The sequence below is a fragment of the Anomaloglossus baeobatrachus genome, chromosome 5 (assembly GCF_048569485.1).
Source record: "Anomaloglossus baeobatrachus isolate aAnoBae1 chromosome 5, aAnoBae1.hap1, whole genome shotgun sequence".
In the NCBI taxonomy this organism is placed as follows: Eukaryota; Metazoa; Chordata; class Amphibia; order Anura; family Aromobatidae; genus Anomaloglossus; species Anomaloglossus baeobatrachus.
The window spans coordinates 367,443,959-367,458,737 of record NC_134357.1 but is presented as its reverse complement, the minus strand read 5'-3'; the positions used below and the strand labels follow the sequence as shown (position 1 = coordinate 367,458,737).

Genomic DNA, 14,779 nt, shown 5'->3' with positions numbered 1-14,779 from the left:
GAGATCGCTAGCGATGTCGCAGGTGTAAAGTACACTGTACATGTGACGTCATCAGGACACGCGGTGACGCCATTACTCTGGGTCCTGAGTGTGAGCTGCACATGTTCGGGCAGAGCATATTATTCCTCAGCCCTTTATCAGTGAAGCTATAAAGCTTGTCTCAGATGGCCGGGACTCACTCCTAGCGGCCATCACCACTTGTACAGTAAGTGCAGAAGGAAGCTACTAGCGGAGCGGCACCTGCTGAGAAATGATCCAATACGGCCCCCGTTCACAGGAAGCCGCACAGTGTTCTGGGAGTTGTAGTTTTTGTTCGCTGCTGAAATTCCCGGCATGGCAGTTAGTGGATGGATAGACATAAAGTCCGAGTGGAATGGCAGGGTGAGCCTGGCTGTGGGCGCAGTATGGAGCGGGGGGCAGATGCTGTTAGTTCTCATGACCTTTTTATATATAATGTACATGATAAAAAGACATTACAGCGCTTCTCCTTGCTCTGCAGAGCATGCAGGGCCAGTTCACACTGCGTTCTTCTGCAGGTTCAGTGGTCCCGTTGGTGTATATGCCCAAAAATGGTGCCTGCCAGAGGTGACTCCGTCTGCCCCACTATAGTAAATGGCCCCCTTTGTCACATATGTCTTAATCCCGTTTTGTAGCGGGGTTTGGACAGAAGCATAGGTTGCCACATTGGCACAGGACTAGTCAGGTCTCTCCCTATATAGGCACAAATGAGACCTGGCAATCATCTAGTGTAGTGTGGGGAGACAGCAGCTGGGGGCAGTGCAGGACTAGTCAGGTCTGTATATAGACACAAGTAAGAGACCTGTCAATCATCTAGTGTAGTATGGGGAGACACCAGATGGGGGCAGTGCAGGACTAGTCAGGTCTGTATATAGACACAAGTAAGAGACCTGGCAATCATCTAGTGTAGTGTGGGGAGACAGCAGCTGGGGGCAGTGCAGGACTAGTCAGGTCTGTATATAGACACAAGTAAGAGACCTGTCAATCATCTAGTGTAGTATGGGGAGACACCAGATGGGGGCAGTGCAGGACTAGTCAGGTCTGTATATAGATACAAGTAAGAGACCTGGCAATCATCTAGTGTAGTATGGGGAGACGCCAGCTGGGGGCAGTGCAGGACTAGTCAGGTCTGTATATAGACACAAGTAAGAGACCTGTCAATCATCTAGTGTAGTATGGGGAGATGCCAGCTGGGGGCAGTGCGGGACTAGTCAGGTCTGTATATAGATACAAGTAAGAGACCTGGCAATCATCTAGTGTAGTATGGGGAGACACCAGATGGGGGCAGTGCAGGACTAGTCAGGTCTGTATATAGATACAAGTAAGAGACCTGGCAATCATCTAGTGTAGTATGGGGAGACAGCAGCTGGGGGCAGTGCAGGACTAGTCAGGTCTGTATATAGACACAAGTAAGAGACCTGTCAATCATCTAGTGTAGTATGGGGAGACACCAGATGGGGGCAGTGCAGGACTAGTCAGGTCTGTATATAGATACAAGTAAGAGACCTGGCAATCATCTAGTGTAGTATGGGGAGACACCAGATGGGGGCAGTGCGGGACTAGTCAGGTCTGTATATAGACACAAGTAAGAGACCTGGCAATCATCTAGTGTAGTGTGGGGAGACAGCAGCTGGGGGCAGTGCAGGACTAGTCAGGTCTGTATATAGACACAAGTAAGAGACCTGTCAATCATCTAGTGTAGTATGGGGAGACACCAGATGGGGGCAGTGCAGGACTAGTCAGGTCTGTATATAGATACAAGTAAGAGACCTGGCAATCATCTAGTGTAGTATGGGGAGACACCAGATGGGGGCAGTGCGGGACTAGTCAGGTCTGTATATAGACACAAGTAAGAGACCTGGCAATCATCTAGTGTAGTGTGGGGAGACAGCAGCTGGGGGCAGTGCAGGACTAGTCAGGTCTGTATATAGACACAAGTAAGAGACCTGTCAATCATCTAGTGTAGTATGGGGAGACACCAGATGGGGGCAGTGCGGGACTAGTCAGGTCTGTATATAGACACAAGTAAGAGACCTGGCAATCATCTAGTGTAGTGTGGGGAGACAGCAGCTGGGGGCAGTGCAGGACTAGTCAGGTCTGTATATAGACACAAGTAAGAGACCTGTCAATCATCTAGTGTAGTATGGGGAGACACCAGATGGGGGCAGTGCAGGACTAGTCAGGTCTGTATATAGACACAAGTAAGAGACCTGTCAATCATCTAGTGTAGTATGGGGAGACACCAGATGGGGGCAGTGCAGGACTAGTCAGGTCTGTATATAGATACAAGTAAGAGACCTGGCAATCATCTAGTGTAGTATGGGGAGACACCAGATGGGGGCAGTGCAGGACTAGTCAGGTCTGTATATAGACACAAGTAAGAGACCTGGCAATCATCTAGTGTAGTATGGGGAGACACCAGATGGGGGCAGTGCAGGACTAGTCAGGTCTGTATATAGACACAAGTAAGAGACCTGTCAATCATCTAGTGTAGTATGGGGAGACACCAGATGGGGGCAGTGCAGGACTAGTCAGGTCTGTATATAGATACAAGTAAGAGACCTGGCAATCATCTAGTGTAGTATGGGGAGACACCAGATGGGGGCAGTGCAGGACTAGTCAGGTCTGTATATAGACACAAGTAAGAGACCTGGCAATCATCTAGTGTAGTATGGGGAGACGCCAGCTGGGGGCAGTGCAGGACTAGTCAGGTCTGTATATAGATACAAGTAAGAGACCTGGCAATCATCTAGTGTAGTATGGGGAGACACCAGATGGGGGCAGTGCAGGACTAGTCAGGTCTGTATATAGATACAAGTAAGAGACCTGGCAATCATCTAGTGTAGTATGGGGAGACACCAGATGGGGGCAGTGCAGGACTAGTCAGGTCTGTATATAGATACAAGTAAGAGACCTGGCAATCATCTAGTGTAGTATGGGGAGACACCAGATGGGGGCAGTGCAGGACTAGTCAGGTCTGTATATAGATACAAGTAAGAGACCTGGCAATCATCTAGTGTAGTATGGGGAGACACCAGAGGGGGGCAGTGCAGGACTAGTCAGGTCTGTATATAGACACAAGTAAGAGACCTGTCAATCATCTAGTGTAGTATGGGGAGACACCAGATGGGGGCAGTGCAGGACTAGTCAGGTCTGTATATAGATACAAGTAAGAGACCTGGCAATCATCTAGTGTAGTATGGGGAGACACCAGATGGGGGCAGTGCAGGACTAGTCAGGTCTGTATATAGACACAAGTAAGAGACCTGTCAATCATCTAGTGTAGTATGGGGAGACACCAGATGGGGGCAGTGCAGGACTAGTCAGGTCTGTATATAGACACAAGTAAGAGACCTGGCAATCATCTAGTGTAGTATGGGGAGACACCAGATGGGGGCAGTGCAGGACTAGTCAGGTCTGTATATAGATACAAGTAAGAGACCTGGCAATCATCTAGTGTAGTATGGGGAGACACCAGATGGGGGCAGTGCAGGACTAGTCAGGTCTGTATATAGATACAAGTAAGAGACCTGGCAATCATCTAGTGTAGTATGGGGAGACACCAGATGGGGGCAGTGCAGGACTAGTCAGGTCTGTATATAGACACAAGTAAGAGACCTGTCAATCATCTAGTGTAGTATGGGGAGACACCAGATGGGGGCAGTGCGGGACTAGTCAGGTCTGTATATAGATACAAGTAAGAGACCTGGCAATCATCTAGTGTAGTATGGGGAGACACCAGATGGGGGCAGTGCAGGACTAGTCAGGTCTGTATATAGACACAAGTAAGAGACCTGGCAATCATCTAGTGTAGTATGGGGAGACACCAGATGGGGGCAGTGCAGGACTAGTCAGGTCTGTATATAGACACAAGTTAGAGACCTGGCAATCATTCAGTATAGTATGGGGAGACGCCAGCTGGGGGCAGTGCAGGACTAGTCAGGTCTGTATATAGACACAAGTAAGAGGCCTGCAATCATCTAGTGTAGTATGGGGAGACGCCAGCTGGGGGCAGTGCAGGACTAGTCAGGTCTGTATATAGACACAAGTTAGAGACCTGGCAATCATCTAGTGTAGTATGGGGAGACACCAGATGGGGGCAGTGCGGGACTAGTCAGGTCTCTGTATAGACACAAGTAAGAGACCTGTCAATCACCTATTGTGGTGTTTTGAGCCGCTAGCCAGGGGCAGTGCAGGACTAGTTAGGACCTTGCCTACGGTCCTCGGCCAGAAAAAATATATCTGGTTGCATTTGTGAAGCCAGGGTCTTACTCGTACTTCCCTTGATTTGGGCAGCATGAATCTGCCGACAGGTTCTCTATAACACCACATTGTAGGTCTCTCGTTGTGTTAGATGGCGGCCCTGATGGATGTGTATCAGTCCACTGTAGACTTCTGTGTAACATCTGTGTTTGAAGGAATATTATTTCCACTGCATCCTGTGGGATGGTGAAGCGCTATTTTTCTTGTTATATTGGATGGGCAGAGGCCAAAGGGACATTTTAATTTGCCGCCTCTGGCAGTTAGGTGTAAATTGGGCACTTTCTCTAAATATACAGTAAGAGAAATGGGCAGTGTGAATGTAGTCAGTCATGTCTGTTCTCTGCAGATTTTTCGTTCTTTGATCCTTCATCCGTTTATGGAGCTATGTAACCTGCATTTTGTGTATTTCCCTGCACAGTGAGCGGCTGCGGCACCTGACGCTTTCTTCCTGATACGAGACGTCGTGGAGATACCATGGCTTTCTTCTGTCAGAAGGACAGCTATGCCACAGAGGTGAGTGTGCGTCCTTGCTTTTTAGGGTCCATTGTCGATAAGCTTAGTCTCCGTTCACAGGGCCAGGGGTTATTTTTCCATTTTTGGATCCACTGCCAGTTTATAAAACGAGAAATAAAAATATTCCTGTCCAAAAGATGTTTATTTCAATGGGAATGAAGATGTCCTAAAATGTACTGTTTGCCTCCTTTCTAGCTGCAATCCATATTTGCAAAGCTTTAAATTACCTGCTTAAATCTATTATTGTCTATGTACTATGTATTGTATGTTTACCCTCAAAAAAAAGCAGGCACCCTCTAAAAGAATCGCACTTACCCGACCCCAACAATTAGGCCTACGACACACGGCATGAAAATCGGAGCGAGTGCAATGCGATAAAACAACACATTCCACTTGGACCAACATTAGCCTATGTGCCAGCACCCATGAGAGATTATTTTCTCAGCCCTAATTGGACCGAGAAAACAATCACAGCATGCTGCGGGTGCAATGTGATTCTGGTTTTTCTCGCACCCATTCAAGTCTATGGGGCGAGAGAAAAATCGCACTGCACTCACGGTATACCGGTGTACCGCTAGTGCAGTGCGAGAATAGCAATAGCCAGCTACGGAGGAGAGAGGGAGATAAATCCCTCCCGCCCCTCCTCAGCGCCCGCCTGCCCCCCGCAGCTGTGGCCTGCTGTGCCCCCTGTGCTGCCAGCATGAGCCGAGTGTCATGCGAGGGTCGCATTAGTTCCCCGTGCGTCCTCGACCTTAAAGTTTGCAAGTGAATGGGCTCTCACATACAAGTCTTCAGAGGTTGGCTTTCCCTGGTGACTGGAAGCAGTATGACTCTCGTGGAGTGATACTGGTATCTGATCTGTTTATGAGAGCTGCCGTGCAATGCAACTGGAACAATGAGGGACCTGACAGTGATGCCTGATCTTTGTGTGAGAGCACATCTACCATCGGTACTTGCAATGTCTGCTTTCCTGGATGATGAGTCCTGCTGTATGCTTTAACTTTTTTAGCATCTTGGACACTTCCTTATGGAGCGGCAACTAGGACTTTTTTTTTTAGAGTAGGCCTTATATTTCAAGCATACTCAAAGCCACAATCATTCTACCAGGGCTTATTTTTGGGGAAACGGTAATAATTTAATTGGTAATATCTACACAAAAAAGGTGACATTTAAGTCCACTCTGCGGCCACTATTACATCATGTGTCAAGTTCAACATGAAACATTTGGTGAAAGGACCTTTAAAATGGATCTTTTGTTTTTTATTAAAAAAAGAAAACAAAACAGAAAAAAACAAACCCAAAAACTATGGTTTCCAACTTACATCTCTTTTTGCTCCATTTATAGCAAATCCATTCAAATCTGCTGTTTTATATGCTGGATTTGTTACAAATGCTTGCCAACTGCACATGTGAAGAGAGCCAAGCATGATACTGTATACTGTCTGCTCGCTGCACAGTATTATTCTTTGGGGCACATACTCACATCCAGTCACTCTGATGGGTAAGAGATTTACTACTCTTGATTTGAGTTGATCCCATATTCACCTCGTACTTCTCATCCGTTGCTTTTCTCTCTATATTGCTGGTATGCCCCCTATACATTGATTGTCCCTGGTTTTGTATCACTTGGGCGCCACCTTGTGGTTGTATTTTGTACTGAGCTTCTGCAGTTGACATATACTGTATATGTATATGCAAACTTTCTTGACCCATTTTGTTTTTTTACTTTGTGTTTTTAGGATGTGTTTACTGGGCATTTTTTTTTTATCTGTGCCTTCACTTCTGTATGTGTGTGTATATATATATATATATATATATATATATATATATATATATATATATATATATATATATATATATATATATATATATATATATATATATATATATATATATATATATATATATATATAAATAAATATTTTTCAATGAAGATTATTCATATTAAATAGGGTTTATTGATTTACTGCTTCTCACCTCCCATGGTGCTTACATATTATTACATGGCATCAATTTAGGGTAACAGCGGTCTATGTAATGCAAGGAAGTGTAGAGTACTCCAAAATGTTCTGACTCACAGAAGCTTAGAAAAAAGACGTCTCAGAGGGGATCTCATTTATATGTATAAATACATGTGTGGTCAATATAAAGGACTGGCACATGACTTATTTCTTCCGAAGACAATACTAAGGACCAGGGGGCACTCACTACGAGTGGAAGAAAAGCGATTCCGGCAGCTAAATAGGAAAGGGTTCTTTACAGTTAGAGCAGTCAGACTGTGGAATACCCTACCACAAGAGGTAGTAATGGCAGATACTATAACAGCTTTAAGAAAAGGGCTGGATGATTTCCTCAGTACACACAACATTGTCGGTTATAAGTGACTTAGTGACCAAATGTAGAACTGGTGGAGGAAGGTTGAGCTAGATGGACCTAGGTCTTTTTTCAACCTATGTAACAGAGGGGTGTCCTGATCCCTAAAAGCCCTACTAGTACATATTAAGAAAGCCCTACAAAGGAATTACCTAAAAGTGAAGACAGATTTTCCCATTAATTAGGTAGATGACATTTGCTGCTTACAAGGTTTTATGGGGCGGGGAGGCATGTGAAGTAGCCTGAGGCAGACCCCGATTTTTTTTTTTTTTTTTTGCTCCAAGTCCTCTTGAATATCAATCTGAAATATGTTGTGTATAGATGTGCGCAATAGTAAACAGTCTGCTGCAAGTTCTCCTAAAATGACAGTTCAGGAGAACTTGCAGCAGAATGTGTTTTCCTGTAGCTCCTCTCTCCTCCCCTCTCCATAGAATCTTATGAGCAGCATCTGTCGTCTCCTCCTCCCTCAGTAACAGGACAATGTTTTGTCACTGAATATACATTTTACCATTGAGCCGAGGTCACTCCAGGAGGAAAAAGAGCAAAATCTCTCATCAATATATTACAAAGTTTCCTATTTTCATGTGTACAATTTATTATGAAATAAAAATTAAAGTGACGGTTACACTTTATGCACAAGCCTTTCGAGGGAACCTAGTGAGTGTTTCCTTTGAAGGGAGTCTGTCACCAAGTTTATATTGCCCCATCTGAGGACAGCATAAAGTATAGGCAGAGACCCGGATCATAGGGCTGAGTGACTTGCTGAGCTTTTTGCTGTAGTGTTGCTAGAATCACTGTTGTATTTTTTTGCAGCTCTGCTAGTTTTCTCAATGATTAAGTATGTTGTCCTCCATAATCATGATTTCTGGCACTCCACAACACCTACCACTGATTGTATAGTATATTCTTATGTAAAGTATGTGCAGAAAGCTGTTTATCAATTGAATGGCTGGACAAAGGTAATTCTTGAGAAGACTAGCACATCTGCAGCAGATAAAACAGTGATTTTAACAAAACTGCAGTGAGTGACCTTGTGCTAGAATCAGGGTCTCTGTCCTTATATTAAGTGATGCTCAGATTGTGAAGCATAAACCTGGTGACAGATTTCTTTTACCTCTCCAAAACTTTGTAGAAATAGCTAGGATTATATAGTATTGGCGGTTTTAGTTACTCGTTAGTTATATTTCTTTATCGTTCCTATGGGAGACCCAGACCATGAGCTGGGTCTCCCATGACGGAACTATAAGAAAAAGAATTTACGGTAAGTAAACAAAATTCTCTTTTTCTTTATCGTTCCTATGGGAGACCCAGACCATGGGTGTATAGCTACTGCCTCCGGAGGACACACAAAGTTACTACACTCAAAACGTGTAGCTCCTCCCTCCTAGCATATACACACCCCCTGCTAGCCAGTCCTAGCCAGTTTCAAGCTTTGTGTCAGGAGGATCACACACACACATGCATCCTTTTTTGATTTTTCATTTTTTCTAAAGATTTGGAAGAAAAGCGGGTCCACTGGACCCCCGGCATGTCCCTTCACACTCCCCTGGCGGCAGTGCTGTTAAGGTTGACTTCAGGGCAGAAATCCCTTCATGCCGCGCTCCTTCACCATCCCTTAGGGGCTCTGGCTTGAAGTTAGAGCCAACACGGTTCTCACTGCCTTGCAGGAGACCGGCCTCCATCCGCAGCCCTTTGGCAGGACCCTGCTGGACGGAGCACTGGACCCCCACCCCACCAGGGATTGGACCCTGCGTCTCAAAGCTAAGTATAGAGACGTTGTTCAAGGGTCCTTCTACAATGTGGATTTATTGAGGGGACAGTGATTTATGTTGATAATGCTGCTTTTTACAGTTTTTCCGGCCGGTTTCTCAGTTTTTACTGAGTACCGCGCCGATGATGCCTGATTTTCGGCCGCATGTATAACTCTAGGCCCCGGCTTCAGCCGCGGCCTAGTTTCGTTTTGTTCCCCTGCATGTTACTCATGCAAGGGGACACTGCAGTGCCGCCCGCCGGCCGCTCTGCACAGGGGACGACACTCCGTTTTAGGAGATGATTCCCTCCCCTGTACATGCCTTAGCCCTCCGATTCCCGCTACTAGGTTAACCCCCGCCCCCCCCCCCCCCTCACTCTGGCGCCATTTTCTCAGCGTTCTTAGTACGCTGATCGGCGCTGGCTGCTCTGCAGCAGAGGGAGTGGATATATGGCTGGGGGTCCAGGCTTGGAACCTGAGGGGGCACTCATAATAGTGGCCTGATAAGTCACAACCTCTGGCTGTGCACTTTTATACACGATCACGGCATTCTGAGGGAGTTAATTCTTTATTATAGAACCTCCTCAGCAGCATGTCTCACACTAGGAGCAAAGCTCCAAGGCTGTATACTACATGTTCTGCATGTAAACTCATATTGCCTGAACCGGCACGGACCCACACTGTAATGGTCCTTATGTGGTGCCTCTGCCTGGAGTCTCCCCAGGCTGACCCCTGTCTCGGGTATTCTAGACATTCTAGACATAGCCCCCCACCTCTGCAGCATGTCTCACAGAGCGAGGCTGCAGGCTGTTTTTAGTATCCACTGCTGGTAGTCTCGTACGGCTGTACCGAGCTCATAACCACTGTGGCCCCTCAGCTTGGAGGCTCATTCAGGGTCCCTCCAGCTGCTCCGGTCGATGGCTGACCCCTGGGGGAATCTTTTTTCCAGGGGTCGGCCTGTCCCGGCATCTGCTGAGCATGCAGCCCCCTTCTCAGGGCGTTTTCTGCTCGCTCAGCAAAGCTCTCAGACCCCGTCCTCCTGACAGGGAGACGCAGGGTCCCCTGTCCTCCCCGTCCCGCAGCTCCGATTACGAGCTGACTCATTGGACGAGGAGGATGTCACGGACGCTACTTTAGGTACTTTGATCCGTCCGTAGGTGACGCGGATGCGACTGATTGGATTGCGTCCATTATACTTGTATTGGACCTCCATCCGCCTGTATCAGGGGAGTATTCCCCGCTGGCAGTAAGGCATCAGTATACCTTTAACAAGACGAGGAGTGTGTTCCTTAACCACTCCAGTTTTCAGGCGTCCAAGCCCACAGCCTGTCCTGCAGATCCCACAACGGGGTTCTGCTGCCTGTCTCCCCCTCCCATCAGAGGGGGTCAAGGAGTGTACTCATTCGCCAAGGGTGGCCCCTCCGGTCTCTAGACTTTCAGCCCGGATAGTTGTATCAGTGGCTGACGGCACCTCTATAAGGATCCCACGGTACATTAATTTTGTACTGGACCTCAATCCGCCGGAGTTACCTTATCTAGGTGAACACAACGTGTGTTCCTTAACCACTCCGGTTTTCAGGTCCCTGTGACCAGCCCAGGGTCCGCTCTGACAGTCGCTTCCCATGAAGCGTGATTCTGAAAACTGTGTTTCCCCTGTCCACCAATAGTGGTCAAGAAGTGGGCTCATTCACCTCAGGTGGCTCTGCCCGGACCGTTATGTCAGTGGCTGATGGCTCCTCAGAGGAGATGCATTCCCTCACAGGGACCCTATGCCCAAAACGGTTGCCTGAACTTCCAGACTTCAGTCTTTTCATCCTCTGCCTAGGTCTGCCATGCTGGACACCGCACGGCGGTGGTCTTGGCTACTTTCCTCGCTGTCCGCAGGCTCCTGTGGCTTCGGAAATGGAGGGCAGATGCCTCTATAGAGGTTCCTTGCTGGGCTCCTCTTTGGTGGGACCAGTCTCTTCGGAACCGACTGGATGAAATTTAGGAAGCTCTTGGCGGGGAGAGTTCTTCCTTGCCACAAACCTAAACCAGGGAACCTGTCCAGGGCAGGAATCAGTTGAGGTTTCGGTGGTTTCCGTTCCTCCATCTGATCGTCCTCTAGCTCGGCCTAGGTTCATAGAACCAATTGGCTTTGAAGCTGCGTCTTCAGAAGACCGCAGGAGATGCTGCCACTTAGTCAGCTCCCTCCGAGCTATCTAGCCACGCCAACCTCCTCCTAGTCGGTGGCAGGCTCTCTCCACTTGGCGACGTATGGTTCTAACACGTCTCCGTTCAGTGGGGGCGGGATTATATCTCCCATGGCTACAAGATGGAGTTCTGTCCACCCGCCAAACAGATTTTTTCTGTTACCTCCTCCCGGCTCCAAGGCCGCCGCCTTCTCATAAGCCGTGGCATTTCTTGCAGGCCAATGGAGTAATTGTACCGAATCCCGACTGGGAACGGTCCTGAGATTTTTGTTTAAATCTATTTCTAGTCCCCGAAGAGGGCGGTGCCTTCCGATCTGGATCTTTAGCTTTTCAAGCATGGTCAGGTGTGGCGTTTTCACATGGAGTCTCTGTCTTGTTCCGTGTGTTTTTTTCACCGGATCAATCAAGAACCCAAGGAGATTCCCTCGCAGCCTTCGGCATCAGAGATGCTTTTCTGCAACGGTCAATCGCAGTTTCACACCAGCGTTGACTGCGTTTTGCCATCAGAGTGGTCCAATTCGTGGCTCTTCCCTTGGGGTTGGCCACGGCCCCTCGAGTATTCTCATTGGGGCTGCTGTGATTAGGGTCCTGCACCCCTAGGGATTGACAGTGATCGTTTGCCCTAGACGGCCTTCTTCTCAGGCCTTCATCCAGTGCAGACTCTTAGCAGAGTACTTTGCTTACTCTCGCCACTCTAACCTATTCGGGTGGCTTGTCATTCTGTTCAAGTCCACTCTGACTTCGAACCAGAGGCTCTCAAGGACGCAATTCGAGACTGTCGGCTCTTGTGAAGCCGCTCTTAGTCGATAAGTAGTCCCTCCGCTGGCGGTCGACGTCGTTCTATCAGACACCAAATACAGGTGCTGGTCAGACGGTGGCGTCAATGGAAGCGATTCCTTGCCCAGTTTCTCCTGTGCCCTCTGAGACTGGATGTTGTCCGCTGTACACGCGAACTCCCTCCTTCCACGGGGTGGTGGCTTTGCCACTGACCTGGGGCTCGTTTTCAGGGGTGGTTTCGACCACTCTGTCTCAGGGACGCTCCTTCCTGGCCCCGTCCCAGGTGATTCTCACCAGGGTGCTGGTCTTTCCGCCTTGGGAGCATTATATCTCCACCACGGTGCGCAGGGCGCTTGGACTCTGTCCGAATCAGCCCTCTAGATCAATGGGCTAGAAATCAGAGCTGTATTCTAGCTCTCTAGCCTTCACCATTTGTTGGCGGCTAGGCACATTCGAGTTCAGTCGGATAACGTTACAGCGTTTTCCTACATCAATTTCCAGATCGGGACACTCAGCCGCCTGGCAATCTTGGCGCCTCAACATTCTTCACTGGACAAGGGACTCCTAGTCCACCGTATCCGCAGCCCACATCCTAGATGTCAAAACTGCGGGCAGATTATTTCAGCTGTCCAACCGTGGTCCACAATCCTCAGGTTTTGCGGTAGACACACTGGTTCATGTTTGATCCCAGCTTCGTCTCTACCTCTTGCCCAGAGCCCTGCACAAGATCAGGGAAGGGGGCCGTCGGGTCATTCTCTTACAGACTGACCCAGGCAGGCTTCGTATCCTGACCTGCTCTTTCTGTCCGTTGGATTGCCATGGCATCTTCCGGTCCGTCCACACCTTTTCTCAGAAGGTCCGTTTTTTCCGTCAGAATTCTGGATTCTCGGATTGACGGCGTAGCTATTGAGTCCTGGATCTTGGCGACTTCTGGTATCCTTCCTGAAGTCATCTCCGCTATGACTCGAGCTCCAAGGTGTCCTTGGACCTTTTTAGCCTTGCCGACCCTCCTGTCCCTTCCACAGTCCGGTCTACAGCTAGGACTATCCCTCATTAAGGGACAGGTCTCCGTTCTGTCGGTATGTGCCAGCGGCGTATCGTCCGGCTGGCTCCGGTGCGCTCCTTTAAGGGCGCGTCTCACATCATTCCGCCTTTCCGGCGGTCTATGGAGCCCTGGGACCTTAATCCGGTCCTCCCGGTTCCCGGAAACCCCCCTTTGCGCTTCTTAGGGAGGTTTCTTTGTTTCATCTTTCACAGAAAGTAGTCTTTCTAGTGGCTATAATTTCCTGCCAGGGAGTTCTGGCTGCACTCTCTCTGAGTTACCCCCTTTTTTGGTCTTTTGCATCAAGACAAGGTGGTCTCCGTCCGACTCCGGACTTTTTTCCCTAAGGTGGTTACTGCTTCCACCTTATCCGGGGCAATTTTCCTGCCTTCCTTTTGTCCGGCTCCTCTTCATCGCTTGAGGAAGCGTTGCATATCCTGGATCTGGTGCGGGCGCCCCGGATCTAGGTGTCTCGCACCGCCGTTATTAGGCGGTGCACCTCTCTCTAGTACTGACTGCTAGTCAGCATAGCGGTCTCTCTGCATCTACGCCGACCCTTGTTCGTTAGCTTAGGTCGGCCATTTCCGAGGCCTACAAGTGTACTCAAGTGCCTTCCCCGCTGGGGATCAGAGCACATTTGATCAGACCTGTCGGTGCCTTTTCGGCTTTCAGGCTACGGCTCAGTAGGTCTGTCAGACGGCAGTTCGAATTAGTCTGCATACTTTTTCGAAGCTCTATCCAAGGCATGCTCTTGCTTTGGCAGACGCGGGCTTCGGCAGACGCATCTTTCAGGTGTCTGTCGCCCATTTGTGAAGTTGGGTTTTCCTGCTTCTCAGTTGTCTGTTTATTCCCACCCATGGACTGCTTTGGGACGTCCCATGGTCTGGGTCTCCCATAGGAACGATAAAGAAAAAGAGAATTTTGTTTACTTACCGTAAATTCTTTTTCTTATAGTTCCGTCATGGGAGACCCAGCACCCTCCCTATTGCCTGTTGGCAAGTTTCTTGTTCCGTGTGTCTTCACCGGCTGTTGTTGTAGACAGAGGCTCCGGTTATTCCGGGTTTTACTCTATCTCTACTTGTGGGTGGATGTCCTCCTTCAGCTTTTGCACTAAACTGGCTAGGACTGGCTAGCAGGGGGTGTATATGCTAGGAGGGAGGAGCTACACGTTTTGAGTGTAGTAACTTTGTGTGTCCTCCGGAGGCAGTAGCTATACACCCATGGTCTGGGTCTCCCATAGGAACGATAAAGAAAAAGAGAATTTTGTTTACTTACCGTAAATTCTTTTTCTTATAGTTCCGTCATGGGAGACCCAGCTCATGGTCTGGGTCTCCCATGACGGAACTATAAGAAAAAGAATTTACGGTAAGTAAACAAAATTCTCTTTTTTCCTATAGTGATAAACATATTTCCCACCTTTTTGCTATGGATGATGTTTTATCTTCAGGTATGATTGCAGTGATATGGAGCCATTGCCCTGGCGGAGTCTTGTGCGCAGCCCTGCCACATGCTCCTCCATGGGTATGACCAGCACTGCAATGTACCCATGTGATTCTTTTGTGGCATTATGACATGTTTAAGGTTTTGGGAAACCTTTCCTTTTGTTTGTCAGCTGCTGACAGAAGTGATATCCTGTAGTCCTGCTCAATTGAAGAGTGACTTTGGAGGGAAGAAGGAGACGCTGTCTGGATACAATGTTATACTGAAGGACACAGTGCTGTTCCCTGAAGGCGGTGGACAGGTAAAAATAAATTATTACATACCGAGGAAGCATATCCCTACAATACACGCAACGTTTATGTGACCTAGAGCACACCTAGTCTGGAGAGCCTTGTTGGGTAATCACGGTCC

The 14,779-nt window shown here is 48.2% G+C and overlaps 1 protein-coding gene across 2 annotated transcripts in view; it reads left to right on the top strand.

Moving 5' to 3' along the window:
* The window catches only part of LOC142311485 (alanyl-tRNA editing protein Aarsd1-B-like), a 130,834-nt gene that overhangs the window by 37,882 nt on the left and 78,173 nt on the right, over positions 1-14,779 (top strand). Inside the window, exons 1-3 of one of the 2 annotated variants that reach the window (XM_075349959.1) lie at positions 320-381; positions 4,700-4,794; positions 14,541-14,669. In XM_075349959.1, the coding sequence (XP_075206074.1) occupies positions 4,756-4,794; positions 14,541-14,669 (168 nt within the window). In that variant the 5' untranslated portion in view covers positions 320-381; positions 4,700-4,755. Of the gene's footprint in view, positions 1-319; positions 382-4,699; positions 4,795-14,540; positions 14,670-14,779 lie in introns of those variants that run through there. The other variant, XM_075349961.1, reaches the window with a different exon arrangement.